The following is a 14,469-nucleotide window of genomic DNA, read 5'->3' on the forward strand; positions in this document are numbered from 1 at the left end:
CTTCCTCTGATGAAGAGGAGGACTGCTCCTCGGAGGAGGTGATGAAGATGGCTCTGAACAGATCCATGGAAGGCCGCTCTTCCTCCTCCTCCTCCTCTTCCTCCTTGGCTGTGTGCGGCTCTGCTGGCGCCCCCTCCAGGAGAAGCAGAGATTAGGGTTCAGAACCAGAACCAGAAGCAGAACCAGAACCAGAAGCAGAAGCAGTCGGACCTGAGGAGGAGATGGGCAGTGGTCCGGCGCTGGCCCGGTGGGTTTGGACCCGGCCTGGTTCTGGGTGCGGCCCGTCTCCTTGGAAACGTCCCACCTGGACTTCTTCTCCTCCAGAGGCTTTGGGGGAGCTGCAGAGCCACAACAGGACAAAGTGTCGGCACCCTGTGACCTTGGACCCGGTCCACAGTTCTGATTGGGTTTCTGTGATGGGTCATTTCATTAAAAAATATCTGAAAAGTGTGGCAGGGAGCTGTTTTCAGCCTCCTCAATAAAAAGCAAACACGAAAGAGCAGATCTGCTTGGCAGCATCATGCTGTGGGAAGACGGACTCAAAACCTGAGACTGGGGTCAAAGTTCAGGAGCAATCATGGATAAAATTGGAGCGGCCAAGTCAAAGTCCAGACATGACTTGTGCTGCAGCTGAAACTGGTTCTGCTCGGTTCAGACCCTGCCATACTACGTCACAGAAAACCGTCTGAAGCTTCCTGAAGGATCAGCGCTGCGTTCGGATCCAGAACCGGCTCTGAGGTGTCAGAGATCCGGTTCCGGACCGGCCGGACCCACCTGTCGCCTCCTGGTGCTCTGAGACCGTCAGGAAGTCAAACACGGAGAACTTGTCCCTTTTGACCTTTGGCAGCCCTACCAGCGCCGACCTGGGGACCAATCAGAGTCAGAGCTCAGTTCCGGTCTGGTTCTGGCCCGGTTGCGGTCCGGTCCAGGTCTTACCCGGGATACGGGTCTGGGACGTTGAACCTCTTGCACAGCAGCCGATCCGGATGCCACTCCAGAGTCTCTCTGGTCAGCTTCCCAAACGTCCCGCTAGCCGCCTGCTGGCTGTCGCCCTGGCAACCAGACCAAGCGGTGAGGGGAAGGAGGGTGAGGAAGAGGAGCTGAGGAAGAGCGGCACCCTACCTGCTGGTCGCGGCCGGCGTCCTCGGCGTCTGGCTGCTGGGCGCGAGTGAAGCGGGTCGACAGCGAGGAGGAGACGGCCGGTACAAGATGGAGGCCCTGAGGAACTCCTCACGCTCGCGGCCGCGCTCCCACTCCGTCATGGCCGGGTCCAGACTTTGCTCCAGGGCGCCTGCGGGACACGGAGACCTGGTTCAGGCCGGTTCCGACCCAGAACCACCAGAACCTGCTGGCTGACTCAGGTCTACAGGTTCCCCAGGGCTGCGCTCGGTTCTGACATCACTTCCTCCTACCTGCGTCGCCCTGCTGCAGACGGCTCAGGTAGCGCTCATAGCGCACCTGCTTCCCCGGCGTGTTCTCAAACGGCTTGAAGCTCTGCGAGGAAGAGGAGGAGGAAGAGGAGGAGCCTCTCCAGGCCGCCAGCGCCTCCTGCTGGAGGCCGGAGAGGGGCGGAGCCGGCCCGGGGGGCGGAGCCTGGGAGGGCCTCTGGGCGGTGGCGGTCCGGAGGTTGAGCAGGCGCTGGCGGTCCTCGGGTCGCAGCAGGTCCATGACAGAACCAGGTTCAGAACCAGAACCAGAACCTGAACCGGGTCAGAGACTGGAAGTTTATCGACCATCAAACCCAACACAGAGCGACTGTGTGATGTCATCACCCTGACTGTGTGACCCGGTGCAGATTGTAGTAAAAAATTTCAAAGTTATTACATGATTACGAGCGAATCGATGCATTAGTTTAATGATTCCTGTGTAATGATCAGTTCATGCGAACGGCTCGGTGTTAAATTGCTGCTTCGCTCCCCCAGTGAGACAAAACTCTGTAACCAACTAGATTACAAACTCTGAATGAATGAAACTGTTCGCTGTGTTCGGCTCCAGGCTCTTTGTTCTGACTGCGTTCAGTCAGCAGAGGCTTCGAATAAATACTGATTAGAATCTATTCTTTCTCTGGTTCTTTGGGTTTTGAAACAGTTTTTCTTCCACTCTGTTATAGAAAAATTTCCACAACAAGATCTAGAGCACATAGGAAGTATTCACATCCAGGAAGTATTCAGATCCAGGAAATATTCACATCCAGGACGTATTCAGATCCAGGAAATATTCACATCCAGGACGTATTCAGATCCTGCTGGGGTTTACAGTGTTACTCATTTTAATGAACATTTCTGCGTCTCTGTTTTTATTTTATAGTAAAAAGTCTGTTTGTGCATTAAAAATGTTACAGGAATAATACAGAAATTGTTTATTAAATATAGAGCTAATTAAATGTGGCTCATTAAGTGACGGCAGGACCTGAATCGGGTTCCTGACCCGGCTATTCCTCTCAGACTGCAGAAACCTTTCAACGCTGCAACTCACTCCTTTTTCAGCACTTCTTATGCTTTTAGGTTTTAATGTTTTTATTCATCAGAACTTTTATTTGCTCTCAGTTCATCTGATGTGGCCTGGCCCTATGCTGCCCCCTGCTGGTTTTACAGGAGAGCTGCGTGCCTCACCTTGCAGGGCGTCCTCTCCCAGCAGCGCCCCCCTCTGGCCAGAGTCTAGCTGGTGGCGGCCGCCCTGCTGCGCCTCCTCCTTCACCATGTGGCCCCTGGAGCTCCTGAGGGCCTCGGCCAGCGCCGGGCTGACCCCACACAGCCTGGACACGTTCACTGGAGGACGGAAGAAATGGACGGGACGGTAGTCTCTGGGGAGGTTTGGTGGAGGGAAGACCTGAGGAGGGAGAGAGGAGTCAGGAGGAGTTTCCTCCACGAAGAGACGGCGGCGGTGTGCAGGCTGACCGTTTTCTGCTCCAGAGGCTTCTGGGCCAGAGTGAACCCGTCCAGGATCTTCCCCAGGTACGCCGCGTCTCTAGATCTGTCTGCCAACAGAGTGCGAGCAGCGGCCATTTATACCACCACTTATTATTTATAACGTTTATCATTTATGTATGGCGCAGTTTACTCTTTGTGGGGACTCAAACCTACGGCGAGGACCCAGGCCTTCCTCGACGTGGGCCGTGTTTAAGCCCGGCGCCACGGCAGCGCCTCCATTTATTGCATCATTTATCACGATAAACTTCTATTTTGATTCATTGCTGTCACAATAAATTCTGATTAATGTTATTTAGAACCTGACCTTATTGTTAGATTGTGGCTTTGACTGTATTTCTCCATCAATACATGTTAAAATATTAAATGTTGAACATTGTGAGCATGTCTGATACAACTGTTACCACTTTATGTGACCAGAGTCCAACGAGCAGCAGCTGGTAGCAAACCATAATCTGACAGATTATGGTTAAGATTCAGATCACAGTAACAGCCAATCTATACTCATAATCTACATTCCTGATGCTGCATTTGTTAACAATCAGGTCGTTTTCTCAGGCTGGAACCAAAAAAGCTTCAGCTCAACATTCCTTCTGTCCTCTACGACTCCTTCACTCCTCAAAGCAGCACAGCGCACTGCAGACAGCAAGATACACATCTGTCCTCCTCACCTGCCCTCCGGGTGTATTGCTGCGGAGCCGTCCAGCCGTACAGACCGTCTCCAGGCTCCTCGTCTTTCAGCACCGTGTCGTATCTGGACATGGAGTCTCTGTGATAGACGTCTTCGTCCTCGTCCTCCAGCGCTCCCACACCGAACGCCTGCGGGTCAAAGGTCAGGTGAACACCAGCCAGGTGTCCACCTGTTAAAGCCTGAGGAGGGTTGAAGCCCACCTGCCCGGCGACCCCTCCCCTCTTGGACCCGCCGGGTTCTCCAAACAGCCGGCTCCGGGTCTCGGACTGGGGCCGGAACAGGTGGACGTGCCGGTCCGCGTCCTGGCCTGGCAGCGCCAGGCACGGGTCCAGACCGCGGTACCCCAGGCCTTGTACCCCCAGCCGCGGGCTGAAGTCCACCGGAGTCACATCCTTAGGGGCAAAGGTCACATCCTCTGGAGCAAACTCCTCGTCGTCCTCCTGAGCAGAGACAGACCAGGAAGTGAACAGGCTGGAGGAAAAAGAGAAGAAGAAGGACAGGAACTCCAGAGGCTCCATCTGTTCTGGTCCAAAACTTCAGAACACTTTCATTACCTCTGACTCCTCCGAACCAGCAGGGGGCAGCGCACAACTGTAGGTTTTACAAACTCCGGCTGTCACTAGGATAAAGAACAACATATAAACATGGATGGATTATGATTATGACCTGTTTAGGATTGTATTTGAAACGTAATCAATTACAAATTTATTGATGGAACTTGACTTAATGTGGTGTTTTGATTATTGATTCTATGTTGCTTTGTGTTTCTGTTTGTAATGATGTAAAGCTCTTTGAAATGCTTGCTGCTGAAATGTGCTACACAAATAAAATTAGATTGATTATTGATTGATAATGAATGGATGATGATGGTTGGATGGATGGATGGATGGATGGATGGATGCATGGATGGATGATGATGGATAGATGATGGATGGATGATGGATGGATGGATGGATGATGATGATGATGATGGATGGATGGATTCTGGATGGATGATGGTTTGGCTGCTGCTGCTGGCTGGCTGCTGGCTGCATGCTGGATCGCATGGTGGCTGGCTTCTGGTGCTGCTGGTTGGCTGCTGCTGGCTGGCTGGTGCTGGCTGCTGCTGGCTGGCTGGCTGCTGGCTGCTGCTGGCTGCTGGCTGGCTGCTGGCTGCTGCTGCTGCTGGCTGGTGCTCTGCTGTGCTGGTTGGCTGCTGGCTGGCTGGCTGGCTGCTGGCTGCTGCTGGCTCGCTGGTGGCTGGCTGCTGGCTGGCTGCTGTTGGCTGCTGCCTGGCTGGCTGGCTGCTGGCTGCTGCTGGCTGGCTGGCTGCTGCTGCTGCTGGCTGGCTGGCTGGCTGCTGGCTGCTGCTGCTGGCTGGCTGGCTGCTGGCTGGCTGCTGGTTGGCTGCTGGCTGGCTGGCTGGCTGCTGGCTGCTGCTGGCTCGCTGGTGGCTGCTGGCTGGCTGCTGGTTGGCTGCTGCTGGCTGGCTGGCTGCTGGCTTCTGCTGGCTGGCTGGCTGCTGGCTGCTGCTGGCTGGCTGGCTGCTGCTGCTGCTGCTGCTGGCTGCGCTGGCTGCTGGCTTGCTGCTGGCTGCTGCTGGCTGCTTGGCTGGCTGGCTGCTGCTGGCTGGCTGGCTGGCTGCCGGCTGGCTGCTGGCTGCTCTGGCTGCTGCTGCTTGCTGGCTGGCTGCTGGCTGGCTGGCTGCTGGCTGGCTGCTGGCTGGCTGCTGGCTGGCTGGCTGCTGCTGGCTGCTGGCTGCTGCTGCTGGCTGGCTGGCTGCTGGCTGGCTGTGGCTGGCTGCTGGCTGCTGGCTGGCTGGCTGGCTGCTGGCTGGCGCTGCTGGCTGGCTGCTGCCGCTGGCTGCTGCTGGCTGTGCGCTGGCTGCTGGCTCGCTGCCTGGCTGCTGTTCCTCTCGTCGCCCCTGTCGCCTTGTCTCCCGTCTTCTCTCCGCCCCCCTGTGGTTCTGATGGACCTCCTGAATGTCTCTATCAGAACCGTGGGGTTCTGTCCACACCTGGCAGCTGGCGCCGGGGTTTCCTCTTCAGGCGCGGCCCGATGCCCTGGCCCTCCTTCCAGCCCATCCTAGTCAGCAGCTCCACGCCGACGGACGACCTGGGAGTAGGACCGGCAACCCTCAGCAGTTAACACACTGTGGAGACACGGACCTGGCTCCGTGGGGCGCGGCGGCGGCCAGCGGGGGGCGGCGCTTACCCTGGCCGGAGCGATGAGCTCTTCCAGCAGCGAGTCCCCAGGGATCAGCGCCGCCTGGGCGCCCACGGCCCTCGCCTTCTCTGCAGCCGGGTCTCTGCGGCTGGACGAGAACTCCTGGCTGGTGGTGATCTCTCTGGGGGCGATGCCGTGCTCGCCGAAGTCCTGGCGACCGGTCAGACATGGAGACACGGACAGACATGGAGACACGGACAGACACTTTCAGATACGGTCAGCACTTCTGCTGTCTGAATCCAACATGTCCCTCCTGACCCAGTCTGTCTCCAGTCTGTCTCCCAGTACAAACTGGAGTCGGTCTAAGGAACACCCTCGGTGTTTACCTCCTCATCCATGAAGTCCTCAGGTCTGGCATGGTGCTTTTCAGCTTTCTGTTGCCCGTGACGACACAAAGGTTGATGGGGTCCAGCCTAAGTTTAAGACACGATCAGGAATCTCTGGCCTCCATCAGAACCACAGTGTTTTCATCGTTTTAATAACATATTATACTTTAAATTTTTTTACAACACAAATAAAGAAGAATAAAACCTGAAATATTTTTCATTTGATGTTTACATATGTGGACCCATGAACTTGGTCACAACATGTTTCTTCTTTATGTCCTTATTTTTTTTATTTTTCTGTTAATTCAAATGAACCCAAACATGTGAGCGGTTCTACCAGAAAGAGTTCTGACCTTCCTTGGATCCGACCGTGTTGAAGTATCCGGCTGAGAAGCCTCCAGTGAACGCCCCGTGGAACCGCTGGTACCGCCCCTTCTCATCCTTCACCGTCTGCTCGTGCAGCGGCACCGGCTTCTTCAGGGGCTCGTCTGGAAACGCAGGCCGGGGTTAGCAGAACAGTTTCTGATCCAGGACCAGCTGGTACCTCAGCAGCAGGGCAGAAGGCGGTTCTGCTGGAGGTTCTGGACGTAGTTCCAGTGGAACCAGTTTCAGTCCAGGAGGCAGACAGCCCGTCTACTTTCTGAGCCAGGATTAAAGGTTTGATAAAACTGACTGAATTTAAATATATAAATAAATAAACCAGATTTAAACAACATGCTCATTTGCATAAATAGCCCCATGAAACAACAACATACAAAAATCACATAAATATCATAAATAAAAATAACTAATGAAACCTCTATGGGTCAGGTAGACCTATTTATATGCCTATATCAAAGTGTTTGTGTCTTTTTTTGTGGGCTCTAGTGTCCCCTTTTTCAAAGTAGGGTGACAGGAAAGGGGGAAGACATGCGGTAAACGTCGTCGGGTCCGGGAGTCCGAACCCGTCAAGGGCCACGTTGCTGCCTCTGAATGTGGGTCGCGCTGACCCCTCCGCCACCACGGCACGTCCCGTTTGTGTCTTTAAAATGTTCACAAAACTATATCTGTCATAAAATAGTAACTGACACGAAGTCCGTAAAAGTTGAAAAGGTTCAATAATTTGACCAATGAGCTTTGAGCTGCTGGTTAAAGGACCGACAGGTGGCGCTGTTGCTAATGTTAACAGGTTGTGTTTCAGCTCCTACAACCTTTAATTGATGAAACATTCTGGTAAAAGGAAGATTTTCTAAACTGACCCACGGCGCCCCCTGCTAGAGTTTACCAGCTAGAGCTTGGCAATAAATTCAGGAGTAGTTTCTTTTTAAACGAAAAAATTACTATTTAAACCAGTTAAAACTTACAAAAGAGATTTGTATCTCTGTACAACCAAAATATCTTGTATTTTTAATAAGAAAGGTCATAACAGTAAAACAGCAACACTTGTGGGGATTTTCAGACACTGTTAGTGTAACAACTTTAGAAAATGTGCTTTTATTTTTAATTATATTGTTTGAAATTTCATCAAATCCTGATTTACACTGTTTTTGTTATATCTTGAGAATGTCCTATTATGTATTTTGGTAAACACTAATACCTGTACTGTCACTTTAAGAGCGTCTTATGATGTCAGCACTGTACTACTACCTCAGTTGGCGCTAGGCTGCCTGAGGAGAGGTAGGAATTTTCTTTGCTCTTGGTTAATCTTGTGTTTTATGAAAAATATTTAAAAATTGTAAATACATGCACCTGTGAATGTTTATATGTTTTTAATACATACAGAGGAGCTTTTTTGGTTCCCTGGTTTAGAGCAGATATTGTTATAAGGTAGTCACAGGGTTTGTCCTTATGCTAACAGGGGAAATCCGACTCCTGAATGGAAGAGCTGCAAGTTAAAGAGCATTTTTATTTCTATTTGTGCCGGCCTCTGCCAGAAACCTGCAACAAAGATCAACCAGAAAACTCTTGTGGTCTGACTCCCTTCTTCATCTGAACGCAACGCAGAACACATCAAGGTTAACCGGCCAGGATAAGACTAGGTTATAGGTAAGAACAGTAACTGTATACACCGGTGACATTAGGAAGAAACAGGACAGTCAGAGAGAGATCCTTTGATCTGTGTATTTTATGTCTTGTTAAAACGAGAAGGTTTCTCATTTGAAGGAGAAACAGCTCCTGATTTACTCCCAAACTCTGGCAGTTAAATGTTTCCACAGATAGACTTTTCCTGTTAAAGCCTTATAAATAAGACAGTCATTTTAAATAATTGGAAATTCTCAAAATTTAAAAAATTGTAATTGTCTAAAATTAGGCAAATAGGACACGACTCTGGGATCCAATCATATCAAGTTTATAAACATATAAAGCTGATAATGGGTTTTAGTGATGAGATGCAAACTAAAGACCATGTTGTGAAAAAGTCTTCAATGTGTGATAAACTCATGCAGCCTCTATTAACCTGTTTGAAATATTGCAGATTAAAGTTTCAATGTACTTTTACATGTGTTTTTTAAATGTGAGATGAGTCCAAAATTAAATCAAGTTATTTAAACTGGGTGACCAGTTAACCCAGTTCCTCTCCATCCAGAAATACAATGCTTAGGCTAGTTAGCATGGCCAATTATGACGAGAGACAAACCGTTTTCCTGGTTTTCATTAAGCTGCTGAATTACTTCATGGTTTTACTTTACATGACAGCAGCTTGTAAATATATTTATTAATTGTTTTTATTTTGCCGTCTGCAAAGTCGTTACTGTAAACAAGTCATTGTTTATCAGGACAAATTATGTTGTTTTTGGGGCTATTTTGTCCTTATGCTTTAAAATATTTTAGTTTAATTACACTCTTTTTTATGATTAAACTTTGCTAAATAGAAGTTAGCGATAATAAGTGGGATTGAAGCTGTAATAGCCGTGTAATATTAGTGTATATGAATCATATCCTATCATTTCAGTGACCTGTGCGGTTCAGTGACACATTGTGCTGCATTTATAAAGTCTGTCATACAGCAGATTAATGTGCATGAAAGAGTTGTGTTGATCTGTTGTCTGCGTTTAATTCCAATAAAAACCTGTTTACTGTTTTATCCTTACTAACCTCTGTATCTAAAATATTAACAGGTAGGATATTCTAGTAAAGGATTAGTGCAAACATCTACAGCTTTTCACTTTAAACAGGTAGATGTTCAGATGAAGGAAGTGATCTTCTTGTGGTTTCGTCATGGATAGAAATTGTTCCGATGCTAAGCTAACCATAACTGCTAAGCTTCCACTTCAGTCACTCAAATATTGTTATCCAATATATTTAACATTAACAACCTGCTATAGTTTTCTGATTGTAAACATGACGGTAGCAGTTTTGGACGGGTAGCACAGACAGATAGACTTAGCTATCAATCCGTGCTACGGTAGGAAAATCTGACGAGGGTAGCACTGATAGTCAGGTTTTAAATGCCTAATATGCGTAATAAACCCATCTTCCATAAACATATCTTTTAGGAATGTAGGAAAAGATCTGCACCACCAATGAAACGCTCAAAGCAACAGAGATGCTGGCAATCTGGTTTAAAAAGAAAGAAAAAAAAGTTACCCCCTCCCCCCCCAAAAAGACATAAACAAAAGAGGCTTATCCTGGCGGGGGGCCCAGTAAAGCATGGCGGGGGGGCCAGGCCTACAATACACTGGGGAAACCCTGAGCAGCATGTACATTAGAGTGACTGACAGCACTACGACCCTCTTCCTCGTTCTGATTGGTTGTTTTTGAACCGGAGCGTCCAATTCTGCGGATGATCATAGCCGGATTGGGAGGAGGTGGAGGAGCTTAATTTTCGCACAGATGATCCGTCTTATGTTAAATTGTCACGACATGGTGACAATTTTAACAAATATGTTAAAAAGTTATATAAAAGTTACATACTACAATCTGAAACACATTTACTAGTTCTAAACCGAATCTGGCTAGACGGAGTGGCTCAACCAAGTTCACTGTTTTAGACTGAAGCTTCAGATATTAATCTGATGACACTTAGTCCTCAGTCTGAGGACATTTTCATTCTGAAGCAGGAGAACCAGCTCTGGGTTCTAATCTCAAGGCTCGGTTCTGTCTGGTTCAGCTAGCAGCCTGTTAGCTTAGCCCCCAGAAATATCTCTTCCTCCTGCTCTTCCGGTCAGCCAGCACCCGGCAGGAGTTCATGGAGGGGGCAAACATGTGACGGAGCTGCTGAACCGGACCTCACCTTCTTCCAGAGGCTCCAGCGGAGTCCCGAAACTCACAAAGTCCTCCTCGCTGTCCGCCGCCATGTTTGTTTACAACTACGGCCTCTACAGAGGGACAAACTTCACAGAGGAAAGCGTCAAAACAACGGTAGGAGAAACTGCGACATCTCATGATTAAAGTCACCAAAAATTTACAGTTAAATTAATAAAAATCAGGTAGAAATTGTCTTCTCTACCTTAGAGTTTCATGTAACCTGTTTAGTCAGTGAAATGTTTTTATTTACAGCGAATTAACAGATTTTTGTCTGTTTAAATTCTCAGTTCTTTAAATCAGCCTAAAATGTTGGTATTTATGCGACTTATTCAAGCATCGCTACGTCTTCCACTCCATATGAGGGATGTATGTGCAACATTACAAATTAAATCCTAATTTTTGAACCACTTTGACGTGAATAATAGCCATGAATAATTATGACCAGTGAAAGATACAACAAAAGTGATTCCAAACCTTCATTTCAGAGTAAACAGAAATGCTTCCAGGTTCACAGAGACATTCTCAAAGAGAGATTTCCCTTAATAACCTACAAATCATAAACAAAACGTCAACAATCCTCCACCCTGCTCACAGAAACAAACCAGGCAGGTTTTGGACTTTGGAGAATCAGAACCTGCCAGGCTGGAGGAACGTTGTGACTTCGGCTCCATGCAGAGCAGCCGGTGACCAGCAGGTGTCGCTGTCTGATCAGGGAAGCTGCTGGGCTGCATCTGCGTGATCTGCGGTTCCGATCACCACGACGGGCAGAACCGAACACATTCGGAGCGCATGGCTCAGCTCGTTTCAGGTCCAAACGGTCTCAGTGGAACCAGAACCTTAGGCAGGTCAAAGGTCATCCAGCGGTGCAACGTTAAAGTTATCAGCTGCTGCAGAGTTAGCAGGTGTGAACACTTTTCTCTGTGACATCATCAGCTCCAGATGGCTGATGGGATTCAGCTTCTCCTGTTTCTTCTTCTGTGGTTTATTTCTGGTTCACCCTGATGGTACCAGAACCTGTTCTGTACCAGAACCTGGACCCCGGCAGCTGGAACCAGCTTCCTCTAAGGAGATGGAGGGCAGAGCTTCCTGGACCTGGTTCTGGTAGCAACACGGCCAAGGTGGTTCTGACTACTGGGGCTAGGTTAGACAAGGGGTCAGAGGTCAGGACTCTGGATTCATTTCCGGAGAGCCAGAGTCCAGTTGGACGGGTTCTGTCTCAGGTTCTGGTTCTGGTACCAGACTGTTCAGCGAGTTTCCTGCAGAGTGAGGAAGAGGATCTTCTTCTGCAGTGGTTGCAGCGCGGCTGATCCGGATGTCGTCATCACACCTGAAATATTCAGCAGACGCTGCGCTGCGCCACCTGACGCCGTGATGCGCCCGCAGGTCGCCGCATGACGCAACGTGCTGCAACTGCTGCTGCTCTTCATCACCAGGATGACGAGGAGGAAGAGGAGGGAGAGCTGCTGCTCCTCACCTGAAACTTTTCATAAATCATCTGAATGAAATCTGATCAATCTGAGGCTCCAGGCCCTAAAACCTGCTCCTCTTCATCACAGCCTTCCTCAGTGGAGACGGAGCGCGGTGTCCCTCAGAACAACTGGATGTTTGGGAGGAAAACCTCGACACGTTAGCATTAGCTACTACTAGCATGACCTTTGACCCGGGAACAGATCAGAGCATCAGCTCTTTCATAAACTTGATTAAAATTCTTAAGCCAATTAATTGCAGAGTCTGTAATTCTCAGTTCAACGTGTTTTTCCTGCTAAATCACTGAATAAATTTCTAAGTTTTTAATCTTCCGGTTCTTCATCAGATTGGAACAAAGTTCATCTTTCCAGAATTTCTCTGATCATTCATTTAGCTTTTTTATAAATGTGGACACTAACATTAGCGTTAGCTGCTACATGTTAGCATTGAGATGCTAACTGCTTTTAGCACAACATGAACACATCAATGGTGTCTTCCAATCAGATCGCTGGAAGCAGAAATCCTGAACGACCCGCCTTAAGGTCACATCAGGTTTGGCTCTGCTGCTGACCTCTGGGTCCAGGTTAGCTTCTGGTTGGCAATGCTCTCCGTGCGTGACCTCTGACCTCTCACGCTGGAAGCAGAGCTGCGTAAATGTCAGAGGAACAAATGGACCTCTGTGGCGCTGGTCGGCCGCTCCAATCACATGCCAGCCCCTGCAGATTAGAACCGAGCCGGGATAATCCCAGGGACGAAATCACAACCAGAGTTCTGGATCAGACCACAGAGTTCTGGATCGGAACAAGGCATCCTCTTAGGCAGCGAGTCGCTGCTGCCAGATCATTACATCAGCAGCTGGAAGAGTCAAAGGTCAACCTGAAGGTCACCCAGAACAACCTGGACCAGCAGGGTCAAAGGTCAGAGATGAGCAAACAACACGCAGCAGAACCAGTTCAGGAAACGGAGCGCGAGCAGCCAGCAGGCAGCCAGCAGGCAGCCAGCCAGCCAGCAGCCAGCCAGCAGGCAGCCAGCCAGCCAGCCAGCCAGCCAGCCAGCCAGCCAGCAGGCAGCCAGCCAGCCAGCCAGCCAGCCAGCAGGAGCCAGCCAGCAGCCAGCGAGCAGCCAGCCAGGCAGCAGCCAGCCAGAGGCAGCCAGCCAGGCAGCAGGCAGGCAGCCAGCCAGCAGAAGCCAGCCAGGAGCCAGCAGCCAGCCAGCAGGCAGCAGCCAGAGCCAGCAGCCAGCCAGCAGAAGCAGCCAGCCAGCAGACAGCCAGCGAGCAGCCAGCCAGCCAGCCAGCCAGCCAGCCAGCGAGCAGCAGCCAGCCAGCCAGAAGCCAGCAGCCAGACAGCCAGCAGCAGGCAGCCAGCCAGGAGCCAGCAGCCAGCCAGCAGCAGCAGCCAGCCAGGAGCCAGCAGCCAGCCAGCCAGCAGCCAGCCAGCCAGCCAGCCAGCCAGCCAGCCAAGCAGCCAGCAGCAGCAGCAGAGCAGGCAGCGAGCAGGAGCCAGCCAGCAGCAGCCGCCAGGAGCCAGAAGCAGCCAGCAGAGCAGCCAAGCCAGCCAGCAGACAGCCAGCGAGCAGCCAGCCAGCCATCCATCCATCCAGCCATCCATCCATCCACCATCATCACATCCATCAGCCAGCCATCATCCATCATCCATCCATCATCCATCCATCCATTATCCATCATCCATCCATCCATCCATCCATCCATCATCATCCATCCATCTATCATCATCCATCCATAATCTATCATCATCCATCCTCCCGATGACCTTTCCTTTCCTCTCCTTCTCGTTTCCTGCAGCAGACGATGTGAAGCTTCCTCTTCATTGGCTCCAGAGGAAGACCATCCAGCTGGATGGAGGAATGCCGTCTTCTAAACAAACGTCAGGTTGGAGCAGGAAGTGGATGAAGCAGGGACAGAAGGTTGGAGGAAGTGCCGGCTGTTGAACTCAGCTCGTTGTTTGTTGGTCTGCAGGACACGAAGCAGCTGCAACATCTGGCCGCCTGCTCAGGACTTCTACTGGAGTCGGACTCCACTCGTGCATTCATTCAGGAAATACCTTTAGAAACACAGAAACCGTCAGAACGAAGCAGCAGACGCGTCACGTTTTCACGCTGCAGAACATTGTATAAACAGCGGATGATTATTTACAGCTGATAATGTGATATAAAAACTAAGTGATTGGACTCACAGATAGAGAAGTGATTAAACAGAAAGACTGGAAGCAGTTTGGATCCTTCTTCCTCTGCAGAGCAGAACGTCATGAAGGTATATCAGGGAACAATCCAACTGGACACAGATCACATGTGGGACTCCTCAAGGCTCCATACTCGGGTCACTTTTATCTACCATCTACCTGCTTCCAACAGCTCAGCAGTTTGCCTTTATTTCTTCAGTTATTAACAGGAAGATAACCATAAAACAAATACAGTGGACCGGGGGAACACACAAAGACCTTGCCCAAAACGGCGTGTAGCAGCTCAAACAAAAATTATTCCTTCATATTTAATAATGCATGTATTAAAACGCTTCACTGGACGGATGATCGGAAACCATCTTAGCACTTCAGCAGTCTTCCACTGATTGGATGAACCTGGTTGTTCAGCCAATCAGCATCAAGGA

At 49.9% G+C, this 14,469-nt stretch overlaps 1 protein-coding gene across 1 annotated transcript; it reads right to left on the reverse strand.

Annotated features, from left to right (window-relative positions):
• Positions 1–4: 4 nt before the first annotated feature.
• Positions 5–10,889, reverse strand: LOC114143395 (G patch domain-containing protein 1-like; the record flags this gene model as incomplete). Its single annotated transcript, XM_028015367.1, is given in 18 exon segments — positions 5–133; positions 211–338; positions 775–863; positions 937–1,052; positions 1,123–1,196; positions 1,199–1,291; positions 1,413–1,700; positions 2,613–2,829; positions 2,898–2,977; positions 3,599–3,746; positions 3,819–4,058; positions 4,173–4,237; positions 5,615–5,711; positions 5,812–5,973; positions 6,150–6,203; positions 6,205–6,236; positions 6,503–6,637; positions 10,363–10,889. Coding segments are annotated over 18 exon segments (2,211 nt in total), but the record flags the coding sequence as incomplete, so codon positions are not given.
• Between the last annotated feature and the right edge of the window lie 3,580 nt (positions 10,890–14,469).

Source organism: Xiphophorus couchianus, chromosome 4 (assembly GCF_001444195.1).
Source record: "Xiphophorus couchianus chromosome 4, X_couchianus-1.0, whole genome shotgun sequence".
In the NCBI taxonomy this organism is placed as follows: domain Eukaryota; kingdom Metazoa; phylum Chordata; class Actinopteri; order Cyprinodontiformes; family Poeciliidae; genus Xiphophorus; species Xiphophorus couchianus.